Source organism: Trematosphaeria pertusa (genome assembly GCF_010094035.1).
Source record: "Trematosphaeria pertusa strain CBS 122368 unplaced genomic scaffold BU26scaffold_30, whole genome shotgun sequence".
In the NCBI taxonomy this organism is placed as follows: Eukaryota; Fungi; Ascomycota; class Dothideomycetes; order Pleosporales; family Trematosphaeriaceae; genus Trematosphaeria; species Trematosphaeria pertusa.
Genome location: NW_022987241.1, coordinates 188,566 through 203,450, shown reverse-complemented (window position 1 = coordinate 203,450; position 14,885 = coordinate 188,566). Strand labels below are relative to the sequence as shown.

The following is a 14,885-nucleotide window of genomic DNA, read 5'->3' as shown; positions in this document are numbered from 1 at the left end:
TAATAATAGTTTTCTTAGTATTCTCTAGCGTATCTCTAGTATACTAATTCTAGTTTACTTAAAGTTTATTATATAAGCTATCTCTCTACTACTTAAAAGTAATACTTTTACTATCTAATAATAGAAGTAGATCTAAGAACTTAGTAGAGCGCGTTAGTTAGCTCTTACGCGCTTACAACGCTAGAGGTATAGCTAGCTAGTATATAGAGAGGCAAGAATCTAAGATTAAATTCTCTAGTAGCAACGCGCTTAAATCGCGTATAATTAGTGTTATAGAAAAACGCGTCGCGCGTTAAACTAGCGTAGTAGATAGTATCTAGTCTCTAGAGTAGGTTAATCGCGCTTATAGTTACTAGATTTTAGCGTCTTTTTTAGCTAGAGTAGTAGCCTATATCTAATATCTTACGTATATATTATCTCTCTTAGTAAGAGCGTTAGTAGTAATCTAGTAATATATATAGATTTATTATTTATATACCTATTATATATATAATTAGCTAACTATTTTATTAATAATTTTAGCTAGCGTTTCTAGAAAGAGCTCTTAAAGCTCTTTAGTAGAGGTAGAAAGTGTATATAAACCTAAGGCTAATAATAGCTCTAGTATTACTAAGCTCTAGTAGAGCCTTATAAGCTTCTAGTTAAAATTATTATCTTAATTCTTATTAGTTATTATGTTATATTACTAAATAGAGTTTTTATAATAGAAATATTAATTAGTATATTCTACTAGCAGGTTCGCTACTCTAGATTTAAGAACTGTTAGAGTAAAGAGGTATTATAGAGCTAAGGTCCTGTCTCTAGATTAGCTTTACAAAGGTTCTTCTATAGTATTTAGATTTGTTTAGCTTTTTAATTAAGAAAGAAGTAACAGAGAGAGGTATTTAGCTGCTAGTAGAGCAGCAGGTTGTTAGTTCTACTAGCAGGGTAGAGAGATTGTTAGCTCTGCTAGCAGAGTAGAGAATTGTTAATTTTTTGTAATTTTGTAAAGAGAGAGAGAGGTTTTTACACGTAGAAGTTCTATAGAAGTTCTCCTATATATAGAGCTCTTAATAGCTCTCTTTAGCTTAGTACTAGTATCTTTCTACTACTAACTAGATCTACTAGTAGTCTTATATAGCGCTAAGAGTAAGTAATTAATTAGTAACGTTAATAGATTCTTAGAGTAAGTAACTAGACTCTTATAGCTCTAATTCTTAATATAGCTATTAGTAAACGCTTTTTAATAAGGCTACTTAGTTTAGCTAGATATTATACTACCGTCTCTAGCTAAAGAGGTAATAATCTTTAGATAATATAAGGGCTAGGTCTGTAGTCTCTACTACTATAAGCGCCTCTAGAATACCTAGCTAGGTAAGTTAGCTATAGGTAGTACTGTCTCTACAAGCTATAAGAATAAGAGGTGCTAGTAGAGTAGGTTAGGTTAAATTTAGCTATCTAAAGGTAAGAAGTAGAGAAAAGGCTTTAAGAGGCTCTATATACAGAGGCGCTAAGACGCTAGGCTAGGTTACGTAATAAGATTACGTAACTTAAGGTTATATAACCTAAGGTAAATCTCTAAACTAGACTATTATAAGAAGAACTAGAAACAAGACTATAAAGTAGAATAAGTTACGTAATAGAATTAGAATTCTAGTTATAGAAATAGAATTATAATTCTATAGATTCTAGAAAGATCTATAGAATTATACTAATAGACGTATATATATAATACTAGAGAGCTTACTTCTTATAGCTTCTTATAGTTATTACTTTATTTAATAAATTACTACTAACGTACTTTATAAATAAAAGCTCTATATAAATAAAAGCTCTACGATTTCTTAGAAAGAAAAATTAATAAAAATTAATAGGTTTTTCTTAAATAACTAAGCAACACCTTAATACTTTTCTATAAAATTTTATATATATATTCTTTATAGTATATTACACCTTTTATTAAAGTTATACTAAGATAGATTACGTAATTAAAAAGCTATACGTATTTAACTAATTTTTTAGAAAAATCTAGTTTTCTTCTAGTAAGTACTATTATATCTCTATAATAATCTATAAAACTTATAGTATAACGTACTTTATAAGCGAGCTAGTTACACAAGCGAGCTAGTTACCTTCTCTTAGCAACAAAAATTAACGAAAATTAACCCGTTTTTCTTAAATAACTAAGCGAAACCTTAATATTTTTCTATAAAAATTTATATATATATTCTCTATAGTATATTACACCTTATAGTAAAGTTGTACTAAGATAGATAACGTAATTAAAAAGCTATACGTATTTAACTAACTTTTAAGAAAAATTCTAGTTTACTTCTAGTAAGTACTATTATATCTCTATAATAATATATAAAACTTATAGTATATAGTATTTATAACATAATAAAGGTTTCTAGAAAACTTTTATAGAGCTAGCTCTTCTAGGTATAGTATAATAAGAGATAGAAGTTAGAAAAATTTCTTCTTTAGAGTTTTCTCTTCTAACTATATATATATTAGTTAATCTAGCTATATAAACTTGTAATTTTATAAATTATAGTATACCTAAACTATATAGAGCTTATTAACTAATAATATAGTAGCTTTAAGTAATTATTTAAAAGTAAAGCCTTTTTATAGTATAGTAGAAAAAGATAGAACTATACTAAAACTATCTTAAAATTATTACTTATAAATATCTAGAAACCTTATAATATATATAAGCTTATATTATATAGCTTTATATAGCTAGATTATTAATATCTATATATAGTTAGAGAAGAAAACTCTAAAAAGAATTTTTCTAACTTCTATTTCTTATTACGCTATACCTAGAAGAGCTAGCTCTATAGAAATTTTCTAGAAACCTTTATTACGTTATAAATACTATATACTATAAGTTTTATATATTATTATAGAGATATAATAGTACTTACTAGAAGTAAACTAGATTTTTTCTTAAAAGTTAGTTAAATACGTATAGCTTTTAAATTACGTAATATATCTTAGTGCAACTTTACTATAAGGTATAATATACTATAGAGAATATATATATAAATTTTTATAGAAAAATATTAAGGTTTCGCTTAGTTATTTAAGAAAAACGGGTTGATTTTCGTTGATTTTCGTTGCCAAGAAATCGTGGTCGGCTCGATGATATGGTCGGCTCGATGATAAAGTACGTTATCTAGCAATAGAGAAGAATTGTTTAAGGTTAGAGATAAACAGCTAAGGTTTAACAACGCCTATTAGCTGAATGCATCAATGGATATCACTTTTCTTCATGAACGGCGTCGCTTTTTCGTAGGTGCCTCCCCGATATCTGGAGGATTTTGCGTCCGAAAGCATCTTAAGCGCGCACAGATCTTGGACGAGCAGTCGATTCATGCTCATTACATAACCAAGCCGGGACTTCTGCGGCGTATTGGCGAAAGAATGTTGCTGCCTACGCCAAGACTTCTGAAGCAGATCGAGCGACGTAGCTCCTGGCCTCCAGGCTTCTCCCACCCATTGAGGTATTGACTAACCTATTTCAGGTGTCAGCACTCAGGTTCCCTGTAAGTGTGGTTCGTGTTGTGCCTGCTCGTGCAGAACGCGAACACGGGCGTGGAGAAAGAGTTGACGGTTAAGTATAAAGGTTCGCTGTCTCCTATTGAGGGCCATTTCTTCATCCTCTCCTGGCGCGCTTTCTGGGGACAGCGCCAAGCCAAGTAGGTCTCGTGTCGCTTTCTATCCAATCAGCCCGCTTATCCGCCTAGGATGTGTACGAAGACCGTTTCGCTGAAAAAGTTCTCATGCGGCGACGAGAAAGAAGAAACTGTCAATTTTGAGCCCTGCGGCGAAATGACCAAGGAAGGCCACGAAGTCAAAGTTATTACCTTGGGCTCCAAAAGGGTGGGGGAGAAATGCGGAGAATTTGGCTGCAGGAACCCTTAGGCCATACATAGGCTGTAAGCACGTCTCATTTCGAAAGGCATCTGACCCTCGTAAACATAGGAGAGCTTTGATTTCGGTGACTGGAAAGGCAATTGAGCTGCCAAGAAGGATGTATCATGGTCGGTGGGGCGAAGTGCGATGGTGGCACCCTTCTTGTGGGGTCAACTATTAACTAGTAATCACGCTCCTTTGGCAGAAATTGATGCTCGTGCTTAACTATATGCATATGTTATCGTGACATCTGTGTGCCCTCCCATGTACTTGCGGAGCACTGCGTGAACTTCGTCGGTGATAGGCTGTGCGGAGCTAATAAGCGAAACAAAGCCAGACTGCGCCCAGTTCATCTTTAGACAGCCGCATCTTTATGGACTTCCACATACCACCCCACCCTCACACATCGAGCGTTCGTATATCGCATGATGCAGCGTCTACCGTACATTGGCAGCACTTCACACTTTTTCGGTGCGGGCGATGGTGTGGTAGTAAAGTCGCCCATGAAGATTTGGGAAGCGAATGCCAATCGCCGAGCCCTGGAGGCGAAAAACGCCGAAGCGATTGATATGGAGCGACAAATTTTAGAGAGACTGGGTCATCATCCCAGAATCGTTCCGTTTGTGCTTCACCCCGGGATCACCCTGTTGCCGAAGCTAATCGCATCGACAGATACCTGGGAGCGTATGGCAGCTCCTCCATCAAGCTTAGCGAAGCCAGCAATGGGACTCTGCAGGCGTATTTGGAGAAGCATAATTCAATAATCGGGGAGCGCCTTCGCTACAAATGGTGCATAGAGCTGGCCGAAGGCTTCGCATTTATACACTCGAAAGGCGTGATACATTCCGACATGAGGCTCGATAACGTCCTTGTGAACGCCAAGCTAGGCCTCTGGCTCTGCGACTTTGGTGGATCGACGTGCGACGCGCTGGGATTGAATGGCGGACACTTTCCGGACGACCCGTTCTTTGACCCACGACTAGGTTTCGTCTCAACACCAGCGACCGACATCTTTAGCCTGGGGACCCTGCTGTTCGTCATTCTTACGGGGCACCTTCCCTTCGGAACAGGCCTTAAGGGGGAGCCGTTCGCTAACTGGCGTGCTTATGAAGAACATGTGAACGAGCGTTTTAAGGCAGGAGAGTTTCCGGATGTGGCGGGGTTAACGGGCGGGAACGTTATTTGGAGATGCTGGCACCACAAGGACTTTGGATTTAAAACGGCGGACGATGTAGTCGTGGTTCTGAAGTCTCAACTACTCAAGTAGAGAGTATTTAGAGCGCTGGAGCACTACAGAGCCTGCAGCAAGAGAATTGCTATCTGAACAGGCCTCCGAATTACAATTCCTCTACGTTAAACCATAGCCTCCTCTCCCAATTCCACGAATGTTTGGCTAGAGGCTTTAGATCACTTATCCCGGGGCTATAGATTACGCCCGCCTTGCTCTCTGCCCGATAATCGATTATCCACTGTTTAGTCCCGAAGGTCTGATGCCTATTATTCCTTGCTCTTCTTCTGTGGTGAGCGATGGTTCAACGTCGGTAGAGGAGTTTGCAGCACCAGATGCTGCTAGAGTCGGAGCCAGACGAGGCAAGCATCCTCCTTTCTGTCAAAAGACACAGAGACAAGTTCAAAGCTGTCTATGCTATCCTATTTCGACTAGGGGCTGTTCGCCCCCAGGCTGTTAAGCGCCGTGGCTGCAGGATTGAGACCGGGGTAAGCGACACCTGTATTCAGATAAAGGAGTCATTCCGCACACTTGGACTTCTGTGCCTCTATTCTCCAAAATCTGGTCTATTATATTCTTTGCCTTTATAGACTATTCACCACCATTTGTTCTGAGCGTCGTTGTACCATGTCGTTCCACGGCCTCCCGAAGGGGATGGTGTGGCAGGCATCCGCACGCTACAACAACAAGGTCATGACGGAAGAAGAAGTTGATGATTTCTTCGCAAGAGCCGCACTTGGAGGTCCACCACCGCGGGAGGAAAGGGTGCAGGCGCCTAAAAGACGTAGGAAAGGCATGGATATCAAGGTACATGGGCCGGAAGATTCACCGCATAACTCTCCTACAGATCAACTGCTCCGCGAGGCCGCTTTAGCAGAAGATCGGGCGGAATCAAGCTCGGAAGGTGTTGCTGCTGCATGTGCTGGCAGCAAGTGCAAAGCTCCGGTTCAGCAATTCGTCTTCGGAAGCGATCCCGCTGGCCAACATGAACGTAGCGTGTTCTCATTTAGAGCCAGAAACCCAGGAGACGTGGAGGAGAACACATTCTGCAAGCAATGCCAAACTCTGATCAAAAAGGCGCGGGCTATCAAGAGCAAGCCTAGCGAAGGTGCAAGAGGCGGCTTTTCCCTCTACATTGAAGGAGAGAACGAAGGCGACGACGATCGCTTCGCCGACGTCTTTTCCCCAGGCCATGGCAGATATGCCACTTTCGCAGACCTGTGCAAATCCGCCGAAACAGGATGTCACCTCTGTTCTTTACTCGCAGCTCCGGACCCGCATGCAAACTCAAATCCTCCATCCGATTGCAAGAATAGTTATATGGTCGGTGTATACGGGGAGCAGAGTTACGACAGTCCCGGCAGGATTGAAATGCAGGTCATGCAGTACGAAAGGAAAGTCGTCAATCTCGCGTACGACTATCCGACGGCGAAACTCCAAGGCTCTCTGACGTATCGGCGCACGGATACTGACCAGGTGTTTGCCCTTGCTAGGGATTGGTTGAGGCATTGTCGAACGGGTCACGACGAATGCCGAAATAGGCCAGAGGTGGAGGACTTCGTGCCAACGCGATTACTCGAAGTCTCTGCTGAACCCAACGGCACTCTGACTTCCATTAAACTCCGCGTCACCTCTACCAACCCCGACGAATTCTCAAACGTGGAATACCTGGCCCTCAGTCACTGCTGGGGCACCGTCGAGACAACGAAGCTTAAAACATCAACCTTCGCGTCCTTCGAGACCTCTATTCCCCTTCCCTCTCTCCCACGGAACTTCGTCGATGCCGCTATCATCACCGCTAAACTTGGCTTCAAATACCTCTGGATCGACTCCCTCTGCATAATCCAAGACTCAGACCTCGACACGACCCGCGAAATTCCCACCATGGGCGGCGTCTACGGGCGCGCCGTTCTCACCATCGCTGCCATAGGCGCTGAAAATAGCCACGGCGGGTGCTTCACGACGCGCAATCCTCTCTCCCTCGTTCCTGCCCTGCTGCGCGACGGCGATAGCTCGACGCGCGATCAAGTGTGGGCTTGGAACCAGCAGTTGCAGGGGCCCAGTGCTGAGGGGAAATTGAGGCCGCCGCTTCATAAAAGAGGATGGGTTGTGCAGGAGCGTGCGTTGGCGCCGAGGACGTTGAGCTTTGGGAAGGATATGGTTTATTGGGAGTGTTTGCGTGGTGCGGCATCAGAAGCGTCGCCGAAAATCAGGGAAGACAATGAAAGTGGGTTGAAGATCGCTCTCGCGCAGTGTTCAGCGGTAGATCATAGAGAGGGTTGGGAACTTTGTAAGTTGTTTTTCCCCGCACAAAGAGAAGGTTGAAGAATGCTGCTGACTGACTCCACATCAGGGGAAACGTTCTGGTGGGAGATTGTGCACGAGTACACTGCGAGCAAATTGACCCACTACAAAGACAGGTGGAATGCTATTTCCGCACTGGCCATGCAGGTTGAAGACAACACTGGACAGCAACTGTACCACGGGCTCTGGGAGTGCAATCTCTTCGAGGAAGTCTTGTGGAAGTGCTTCCACCCAGGCCAAAGAATCGACCCTGCCGATCTGGATATCCCGTCTTGGTCCTGGTTATGCGTCAACGCGCCAGTCCATAACCAGCAACGATTCAACTACAATAAGGATTTCAAGAAGGTCGCCACGGTCACGAAACCACCGTCAGCACGATACGCCGCTGATGGACTCGGACGCTCGAAATCCCTCATAATACAAGGTCAACTTTTGAAAATCTCCTGGAGCACTTCTCGAAACGAGACCGGAAAGCCGGCGTACGTTTTCCGCTTCACTGACGGCCCACTTCTTCCGCGGCGCTCGAAATGCGATTGGTATCCTGATGTTGTTCCGGAGGCGGACTGGGATCTTTCAGTAATTACGATGGTGCTGACTAAGAGTGGTGGATACGAAGCGTACGGACTTGTTGTCAGGCCCAATGATGTGTCAGGCATATCGTGGACACGGGTGGGTATGTGGCATATGTTTTGTTACCGAGATGAAGGGAAGGATGTTCTGTGGCATTTAGAGAGAAAGGAGACTATCACACTTGTATAGTAGTAAGTGTGTGTTTTCGCTTGTAAGTCCGTCGTATGTCGTCGTATGTCGTCTAGTAGAAGAGCATCAACATGAGGATTTTCATAGCATGAGTTCCAAGGTTGTTGCGGCTGCATTGACCTTATCGACGAGGTGCGGCGCAGCAAACATTATTCAGCGTTGCTGCGGTTGCACAGCTCCCAGCTTGGTCGATTGCTCATAATATCCTCTACCTCGCCCAGGCTGTCGTCTCCCTTTGCCACGTCTCCGTATATGTCTATGATCTCTATCTACACTATGGAAATCTATCCCCCTATATTAGAATTCTCCCTCCAAAGTAGGGGGTCTGCAGACCTCTATAAATAAGAAAATCCTTTACTTTAGAAGAAGAGACTCTGGATAGAAGTATAGAATAGAGGTATGCTGTCCTGCACATTGTAGGTGTAGCGTGTATTATACTTCTGGTTCAGAGTTACACTTAACGCTCGATCCCTACCATCACTGCCTAAGAGCCACTGCCACTACCACCCTTAATCACGACCTCGTCCTCTCCAGGCTTCCCCTCCACGAAAGGAACACCCTCGCCCATCTCCATCTGAATCACGCCGCCCTTCCCTTTCACCATATGCATCAACATATAGTTCATCAGACAACGCACTCCCTGCTCCTCTCCCTTCTTCACTATCCACCCATTGATGTACTCAATCTCCGTCTGCCGTCCAGCCCTAACATCCGCTAGCATGCTGGAGATGTTGTCTCTTGTTTTATGCGCCACGCCGACCACCATGGTCTCTAGGCGGCCAGGGTCGAAGCGTTGTTGCACGTTGGGGATATACTGGAGTTCCGGTAGCGAGCGGATGACGAGGGAGATTTCGGAAAGAAGAAGCCGCATTACCCGGGTGAGGGAGTAGTTGTAGAGGATGGAGCCGTTGCGTGCGTCCAGCAGGACGGTGAGGGGGTTCACGATGCAGTTTACAGCCAACTTCTCAAGCTGCATCTGCAAGAGGTCTGGAGGAGAGAAGCCGACGGCACTGAGGGCGGGTATACGGAGGAGGGTCCGGAGGAGGTATCGATGGTTTGGCGTCCAAGGGAATGTTGGAGCTGCGGGGCGCGGCGCGTTTGGATTCGGATTCGCTGGATTCGCCCGCGTCACAGGGGTGCGCCCATCTTGACCAGCCTTGAATATCAATGTCGGAGCGTAGGGAGAAGGCTCCCGACCCCTTTCGTGCGGAAGGATCCCCAGAGAGATGGTTCCAAACCCAGCATGTACCGTCGTGAATGGATTGTCTTGTATACTATGCATGCCATGGGAATTGACTCCGATCATATAATGCGGTCTCGTCTCTGGATCCGGGAATATCTCCCTGCTAACCTCATCCACTGTCCCCATTCCATTCTGTAGGAATAGGATGACTGACTCTTTATGCAACCTGTGCCTCACCGCGGACAGCGCTTGCAAAACCGTCGGCGTCTTTGTGCATACTATGAGCGAGTGAATCGGGTCCGAGGATTCCCCTTCCGAGAGCGGGCGCTGTGGTTGAGGAGCCTCCGGGGATGCGTCGTCTGTGTTTGCCACTTGCTCTATCTCTTTCCCATGATACCTTGGGCGAGGGCTCGCCCATTCCGCGTCGTAACCTTCCCGCCTTTCTACGTCTCCGTCGGTGATCAATTGTAGTCTCTTTGGTGACTCATTCCACTCCTTCCATTTCTTCCTCCCGCTGAATATGAGTGTTACGGGCGGTGGATTCGGAATGCCACGAAGGGAATGCGCAATGAAGCTTCCTACGCTACCCATCCCCAGGACATGGATTCTTCTGTTGAGGACAGGTTGTGCGCGGTAGAAATCGGTTCCAGTTCGCGTATTCGACGGGTCCAGTTTCTCAGCCATATTGGCTTGGGTATCGTCTTTCTCAGCGCTGCTTCAGTCAGCTCTGTCCGGTTGCTTAGCTTCCATGAAGCCATACCTGATCCCCTGCTTGGCCTGCGGATCCATACCGTCAGGTCCCCACCAACCCTTCACTGACGCGCTCGTCCGAGAATAGGCCACCCGGCCGACGCAATTGCTACCTGGACCGCATGGAGCTCGTATGTGCCGTATCCGAGGCCGAAGCCTGGGGAGGAAATGTGAAAGAGAGAAGGAAGACACGTTGAAATGGTCCGAGTATATTACATATATGCACAAGGCGACCGCATATACACAGTTTTCTGGTCGATCAAAGAGAGAGGGAGGTAAGTGAAGTTGTGATCGTTGACGTGGTCGCGCTTTCCAAAGTTGCAAGCTCCGGCACGGAGAAAGTCTCGGTCCGCGCTGTTAAAGAAACTCACCTTTCAACTTTCCTCTTCCGCACCATCCCTACTCATAACAACGATTCAAAACCCCGAAAATCTGCAAGTCGGGGCTCACAAAAGTCCGAACTGCAGCCATGGACCCCCAAAGCGACTTCCCCGACCTCGTAGAAGACCTGGAAGCTAATATCGACGACCTCGAAACCGCCCTCTCTCCGCTCCTCACCACTCCCCTCCACACAACCGCCTCCATCCTCCCGCTCCTCGACAAAGCGAAACTCTACGTCCTCTCCGCCTACGCCATCGAGTCGCTCCTCTTCTCTACGCTGCAAGCCTCGGACGTCAACGCGAAAGAACACGCCGTATTCCGCGAACTAGCGCGACTGAAGGGGTATTTCGGCAAGATCAAGGATGTCGAAGGCGCAGGTGCAGGCGCGCAGCAGCCAAAGCAGAGACTAGACAAAGAGGCTGCCGCGCGCTTCATCAAGCACGGGCTCGCAGGGAACGACAAGTACGACTTGGAGCGCGCGGAGCGTATAGCGAAGGAGAGGGCCAAGGCGGCGCTGAAGGCCAGGCAGATGCACGTCAAGTTCGACCAGCAGCAAGAGGAGGCGAAGCAGGCGGAGATGTCGAAGAAGAGGAAGGCCGAGGAGGTGCTGAGGCAGCCGGACGAGCAGGAAGACAGCGAGGCGGACCACGTCGAGAGCGAGAACGAGGAGTTCTACGGCAAGCCCGAGCAGCAAGCTCACGAGGATACGCCGAACCAGCTAGCAAACAAGAAACCCAGAGTCTCAGCATCCGACCTCATAGACGTCGAACCTCCCTCCACACCCGCAGCACCCACCCCCAAGTCCCCCAAAAAGTCCAAAAAGGACAAGAAGCGCAAACACAGCACCGACGCCACCACCGCCACCGCAGCAGACGAAGAAGCCGAAGAGCAGTCCACACCGCAGTCGAAGCACGAGCGCAAAGCCGCCCGCCGCGCCAAAAAAGAAGCTAAGCGCTTTGAGAAAATGCAGTCCCTCGGCGGCATGCGGAAGAACGAAGAGCTCGTCCTGCCCGAGCGAGGCCAAGCACCGCGCACACGGAGCGACACATTCAACGCCCTGCTGAGCGGCACGTTCGCGAGCCAGAAGAAGGAAGAAACGGCGCGGAAGGGGAAGAAGAAGTGAAGACATGGGGCCGAAAGGCATGACTATCCTAATTCAAATGCGATTGCGATTGCGCCAAAGGCAGTAGATTCTCACGCCAGGAATCTAAGAGGTAGGCCCTTGAGAAGCAACGTTCTTGACAGGCAAAAAGCATATGCGTGTTCCAATCCGATCAAACAGCGCTAAGGCTCGTATTGACGAACAAGAGTCGGTCTGAGCGAAGGACCTGCTACTCACATCACTCTAGAGGCATCTGACACAGATGGAGGCATCGGAGCATGTACAATCGATCATCAAGCGTAGTATTATCAGCCCAGCTCGGCAGCAGCAGCAGCAAAATAGCTAACAAGCCGCCTCACGCTGCATCTCCCAGACCAGATCCCACCTCTTCAATAGTAGTGCAAAACCCACTTCATCCCAAATATCAATATCATACATGGACTAAACTCAAGAAAAAGCCCACTCCCGCTGCGCATGCCCAAACCCCCTGAAAAGTGACTGGCTCCTGGTATCGTACTGTTACAGACAAGACAAAAGCAAAAGCAAAGAAAAACAACCCAAAAACCAAACCCTTTTATATATGCAGTAAGCCATCAAGAATGCTGCCCCGTGTCCGTATCCGTGTCCCATGTCCTTAATATAAGTATAGACGGAAAAATAACTGTCGTCTTTTAGAAATGCTCGTCGCATCGATACATGAATAGTTGGGTAGGTATTAAGCGAGCGTGCGAGCGCCGAGTAGTATCATCGTGTGTCGGAAATGTATAATGCATGCATCTATCGACCGTCGTCGTCGGATCCCGGGCTGCTGAAGCACATGAAACCGGTCGGTCGGCAAGAAAATATCAGGCGATATGTATGAAACCGCAATGTGTGGGAGAAGAGAAGACGCAAATCCAAAAGTCTACTACTCAAAGGACCCCGGGATCGTCAGGCTCAACCTCTCCTCTTTCTTCCTCGGTGAGGGATCGGGGGATATTGGCGTGGAGGCTGATCGTTGGTGTTGCAGTGGCAACTTCTCCGATGTTCTCAACTCCATGGACTTTCGCACTTCTGCTTGGAGTTGCGCCTCAGCTTCCGCTTCTATTTTCTTTTCCTCCTCGTCGGTGAGGCTTTCTGCTGGCACGGCGTGGTTCGAGATGACCGTCTTCCCAATTGAGACCCTCTTCACCCTCTCGTCCTCTTTCGATTGGAAGGGATCTTCCTCGCTCTTGCGCGCCTCTTTCGGCTGCTCCGACATGTCGACCGCCGAATCCAGGGGTTTGTCAGATAACTGGCTCTCCTCGCTCTTTCGCGCCACATCCAGCTTTCCCGTCCCGTTCGCAAATGTTGGGCTGCGTGGGCTCTCCCTCATCGGAATGAACGCAGGCACGACACCTCCTCCTAGGCGAGCCCAGAACATGCGCTCTCGTAGACGCACGCTTTCCTCCCAGGCCGCTTTCTTCTCATCCTCTGTCTCTGCCCTCCAGTGACCGGCGGCGACCATCCTCAGAAAACTAATATAGTCGCAGGTCGACCTGAGCCTACCTAGACACCAGTCACAGAGAGGATGTCGCGTCTCTTCGGTTTCCGACGTCTTGAACCTGAACTTCCTCGCATATCGGTCGCCCTTCCGAGATTCTCCACAAAGTGAACATGGGAAAACCGGGCCACGGAACTTGGGAGGTGGCGGATTAGGTTCTACTACAAGAGATCCGGCTGTAATACTATTCAGCACCGTGCGGCGCGCCATCCACGAGAGACCAGGGGCGATATCGAGGCGCAGAGTCGGTTCGATATCCTCGCTCAGGGCGCGCTTGTAGAATTTCTCGTCCTTCAAGTTCGGCATGCCTGCGCTAGCAACCGAGTCCCGTGGAGAGTTGGTGCCGACAGAATTAGGTGACTTTGCGAGGGAAGGCAGAGAGCTGGTGGAGTTATTGGTGAGAGATCCAAGACCGAGCACGTTCAGGCTTCCGTAATTGCCACTGGAAACACGACTGGCTGGGGCAGAGCGGGCACTAATTCGGAGCATTTCCTGGAACTCCCTGACAGAGGTAAGATCTTCACGTAGGATGGGATGGATAAGGTGCGAGAAGTGTAGAGGATGGTCAGGGCTGATCTCGTCGGATCCAGGGGTGTTAGGCGTGAGATTAGCAGCTTCAAACAGCTTGCTCATCTTGTCGGCCGGCGTGATGCCGGGAGTTGAGGGTGCAGTGGTGGTGCCAAGGGTGTTGCTCTCGTCGTCCCCATGCGCACTCATCTTCTCCATGACGCCTTTGAGGTCCTGCAATTGCTCCTGAAGAGACAACTGAAGGACCTCGGTGTCGCTCAGTTGCTGCTTCAGCTGCTCGTTACGCTTCTCGGAGGCTTCCGTTTCCTTCCGTGCAGCTGCCACCATCTTTGAATCATTAGCGGTGCATCCGCTAAACACCATCCAGATTACTCACCACGTTGGCTTCCTCGAAAAGCGCCGCTGTCAGCTGCTCCACCTCGCCGTCGGTCTTCCTTTTCGCCTTTTCCGCGTCCTGCCGTCGCTTCCTCTCTTCCTGCAGGTCGCTCAACAGCTGCTTCTCCATTTTGTCGTACACTTCCTTTTCGACCAGCAGCCCCCTTGCGACCATCTCCTGATGCGCTGCCACCTGGGCTTCCAACTGTATCAGCCTCTCCCTCGCAGTGTCTAGCTCATGCCGTGTCTGTTGCAGCGAATCGTCCAAAGTCGTCTGGTGATTGATCGCATTGACCAGTTTCGTGCTCAGAGTAGCAACCTCCTGGCTAAGGTCCGGATGCATGTTCGAGTCGGTCGAGTTGTTCCGCGACAGGGCTGACTGCGGCGTGGGCGATCTGGGGTCGGGGATGGTGTTCATGACCTCGCTTTCCGTCCGTACGAGCGGCGGTTGGGCGATCTTCCCCAGCTGGGGCGTCGATATCGATTTGGTCACGGTTTTGTTCATGGGTTGCGGTGTCAAGGAGCGTAGGCGGGAGGGAGTGACGGTGCCTGCACTGCCGGCGGCGTGCACCCACGGCGCGGTGTGGATGAATCTATAACGAGAATAACGTGAGCCTTGTACTACGAGAATGCGAACTTCGGATTATTGTGGCAGAGCGCCGTGCAACGGAACAGCTGCCAACGAGTAAATTGCAGGCGTCATGGGACGTACTCGGCCATTTGACGTGTGTAATGGGGCTCGTTCTCGTTCGGATGGAGATGGAGACGGCCTGACGAGGAGCCGCGGCAGGCGGACAAAGGAGTGACGACAGTGAGGGAGGAAGAGCGCGCGACAGTCAACACCAGCGCA

The 14,885-nt window shown here is 47.9% G+C and overlaps 5 protein-coding genes across 5 annotated transcripts; 3 read left to right on the top strand and 2 right to left on the bottom strand.

The window, feature by feature from the left end:
- Positions 1 to 3,456: 3,456 nt before the first annotated feature.
- BU26DRAFT_545025 (kinase-like protein) lies at positions 3,457 to 5,244 on the top strand. The gene is made up of 5 exons (XM_033831767.1): positions 3,457 to 3,533; positions 3,607 to 3,686; positions 3,735 to 3,870; positions 4,338 to 4,522; positions 4,576 to 5,244. Exons 3-5 carry the CDS (start codon positions 3,736 to 3,738, stop codon positions 5,168 to 5,170), a joined length of 915 nt encoding a protein of 304 aa, XP_033675429.1. The 5' UTR covers positions 3,457 to 3,533; positions 3,607 to 3,686; position 3,735; the 3' UTR covers positions 5,171 to 5,244.
- Positions 5,245 to 5,683: 439 nt separating this feature from the next.
- On the top strand, positions 5,684 to 8,279 carry BU26DRAFT_498053 (HET-domain-containing protein). Its single transcript, XM_033826323.1, has 2 exons — positions 5,684 to 7,421; positions 7,485 to 8,279. Exons 1-2 carry the CDS (start codon positions 5,759 to 5,761, stop codon positions 8,192 to 8,194), a joined length of 2,373 nt encoding a protein of 790 aa, XP_033675428.1. The 5' UTR covers positions 5,684 to 5,758; the 3' UTR covers positions 8,195 to 8,279.
- Positions 8,280 to 8,369: 90 nt separating this feature from the next.
- On the bottom strand, positions 8,370 to 10,407 carry BU26DRAFT_470756 (uncharacterized protein). Its single transcript, XM_033825358.1, has 2 exons — positions 10,138 to 10,407; positions 8,370 to 10,089 (listed from the first exon to the last, which is right to left on the bottom strand). The coding sequence occupies exons 1-2, from the start codon at positions 10,164 to 10,166 to the stop codon at positions 8,679 to 8,681; spliced, it is 1,440 nt and encodes a 479-aa protein (XP_033675427.1). The 5' UTR covers positions 10,167 to 10,407; the 3' UTR covers positions 8,370 to 8,678.
- Positions 10,408 to 10,596: 189 nt separating this feature from the next.
- Positions 10,597 to 11,346, top strand: BU26DRAFT_399117 (uncharacterized protein; the record flags this gene model as incomplete). The annotated part of the gene is made up of 1 exon (XM_033822774.1): positions 10,597 to 11,346. A coding segment is annotated over one exon (750 nt), but the record flags the coding sequence as incomplete, so codon positions are not given.
- A 1,171-nt stretch (positions 11,347 to 12,517) lies between these two features.
- On the bottom strand, positions 12,518 to 14,540 carry BU26DRAFT_572804 (Sec2p-domain-containing protein; the record flags this gene model as incomplete). Its single annotated transcript, XM_033834272.1, has 2 exons — positions 12,518 to 13,987; positions 14,037 to 14,540. 2 exons carry the CDS (start codon positions 14,538 to 14,540, stop codon positions 12,518 to 12,520), a joined length of 1,974 nt encoding a protein of 657 aa, XP_033675425.1.
- Positions 14,541 to 14,885: the final 345 nt, after the last annotated feature.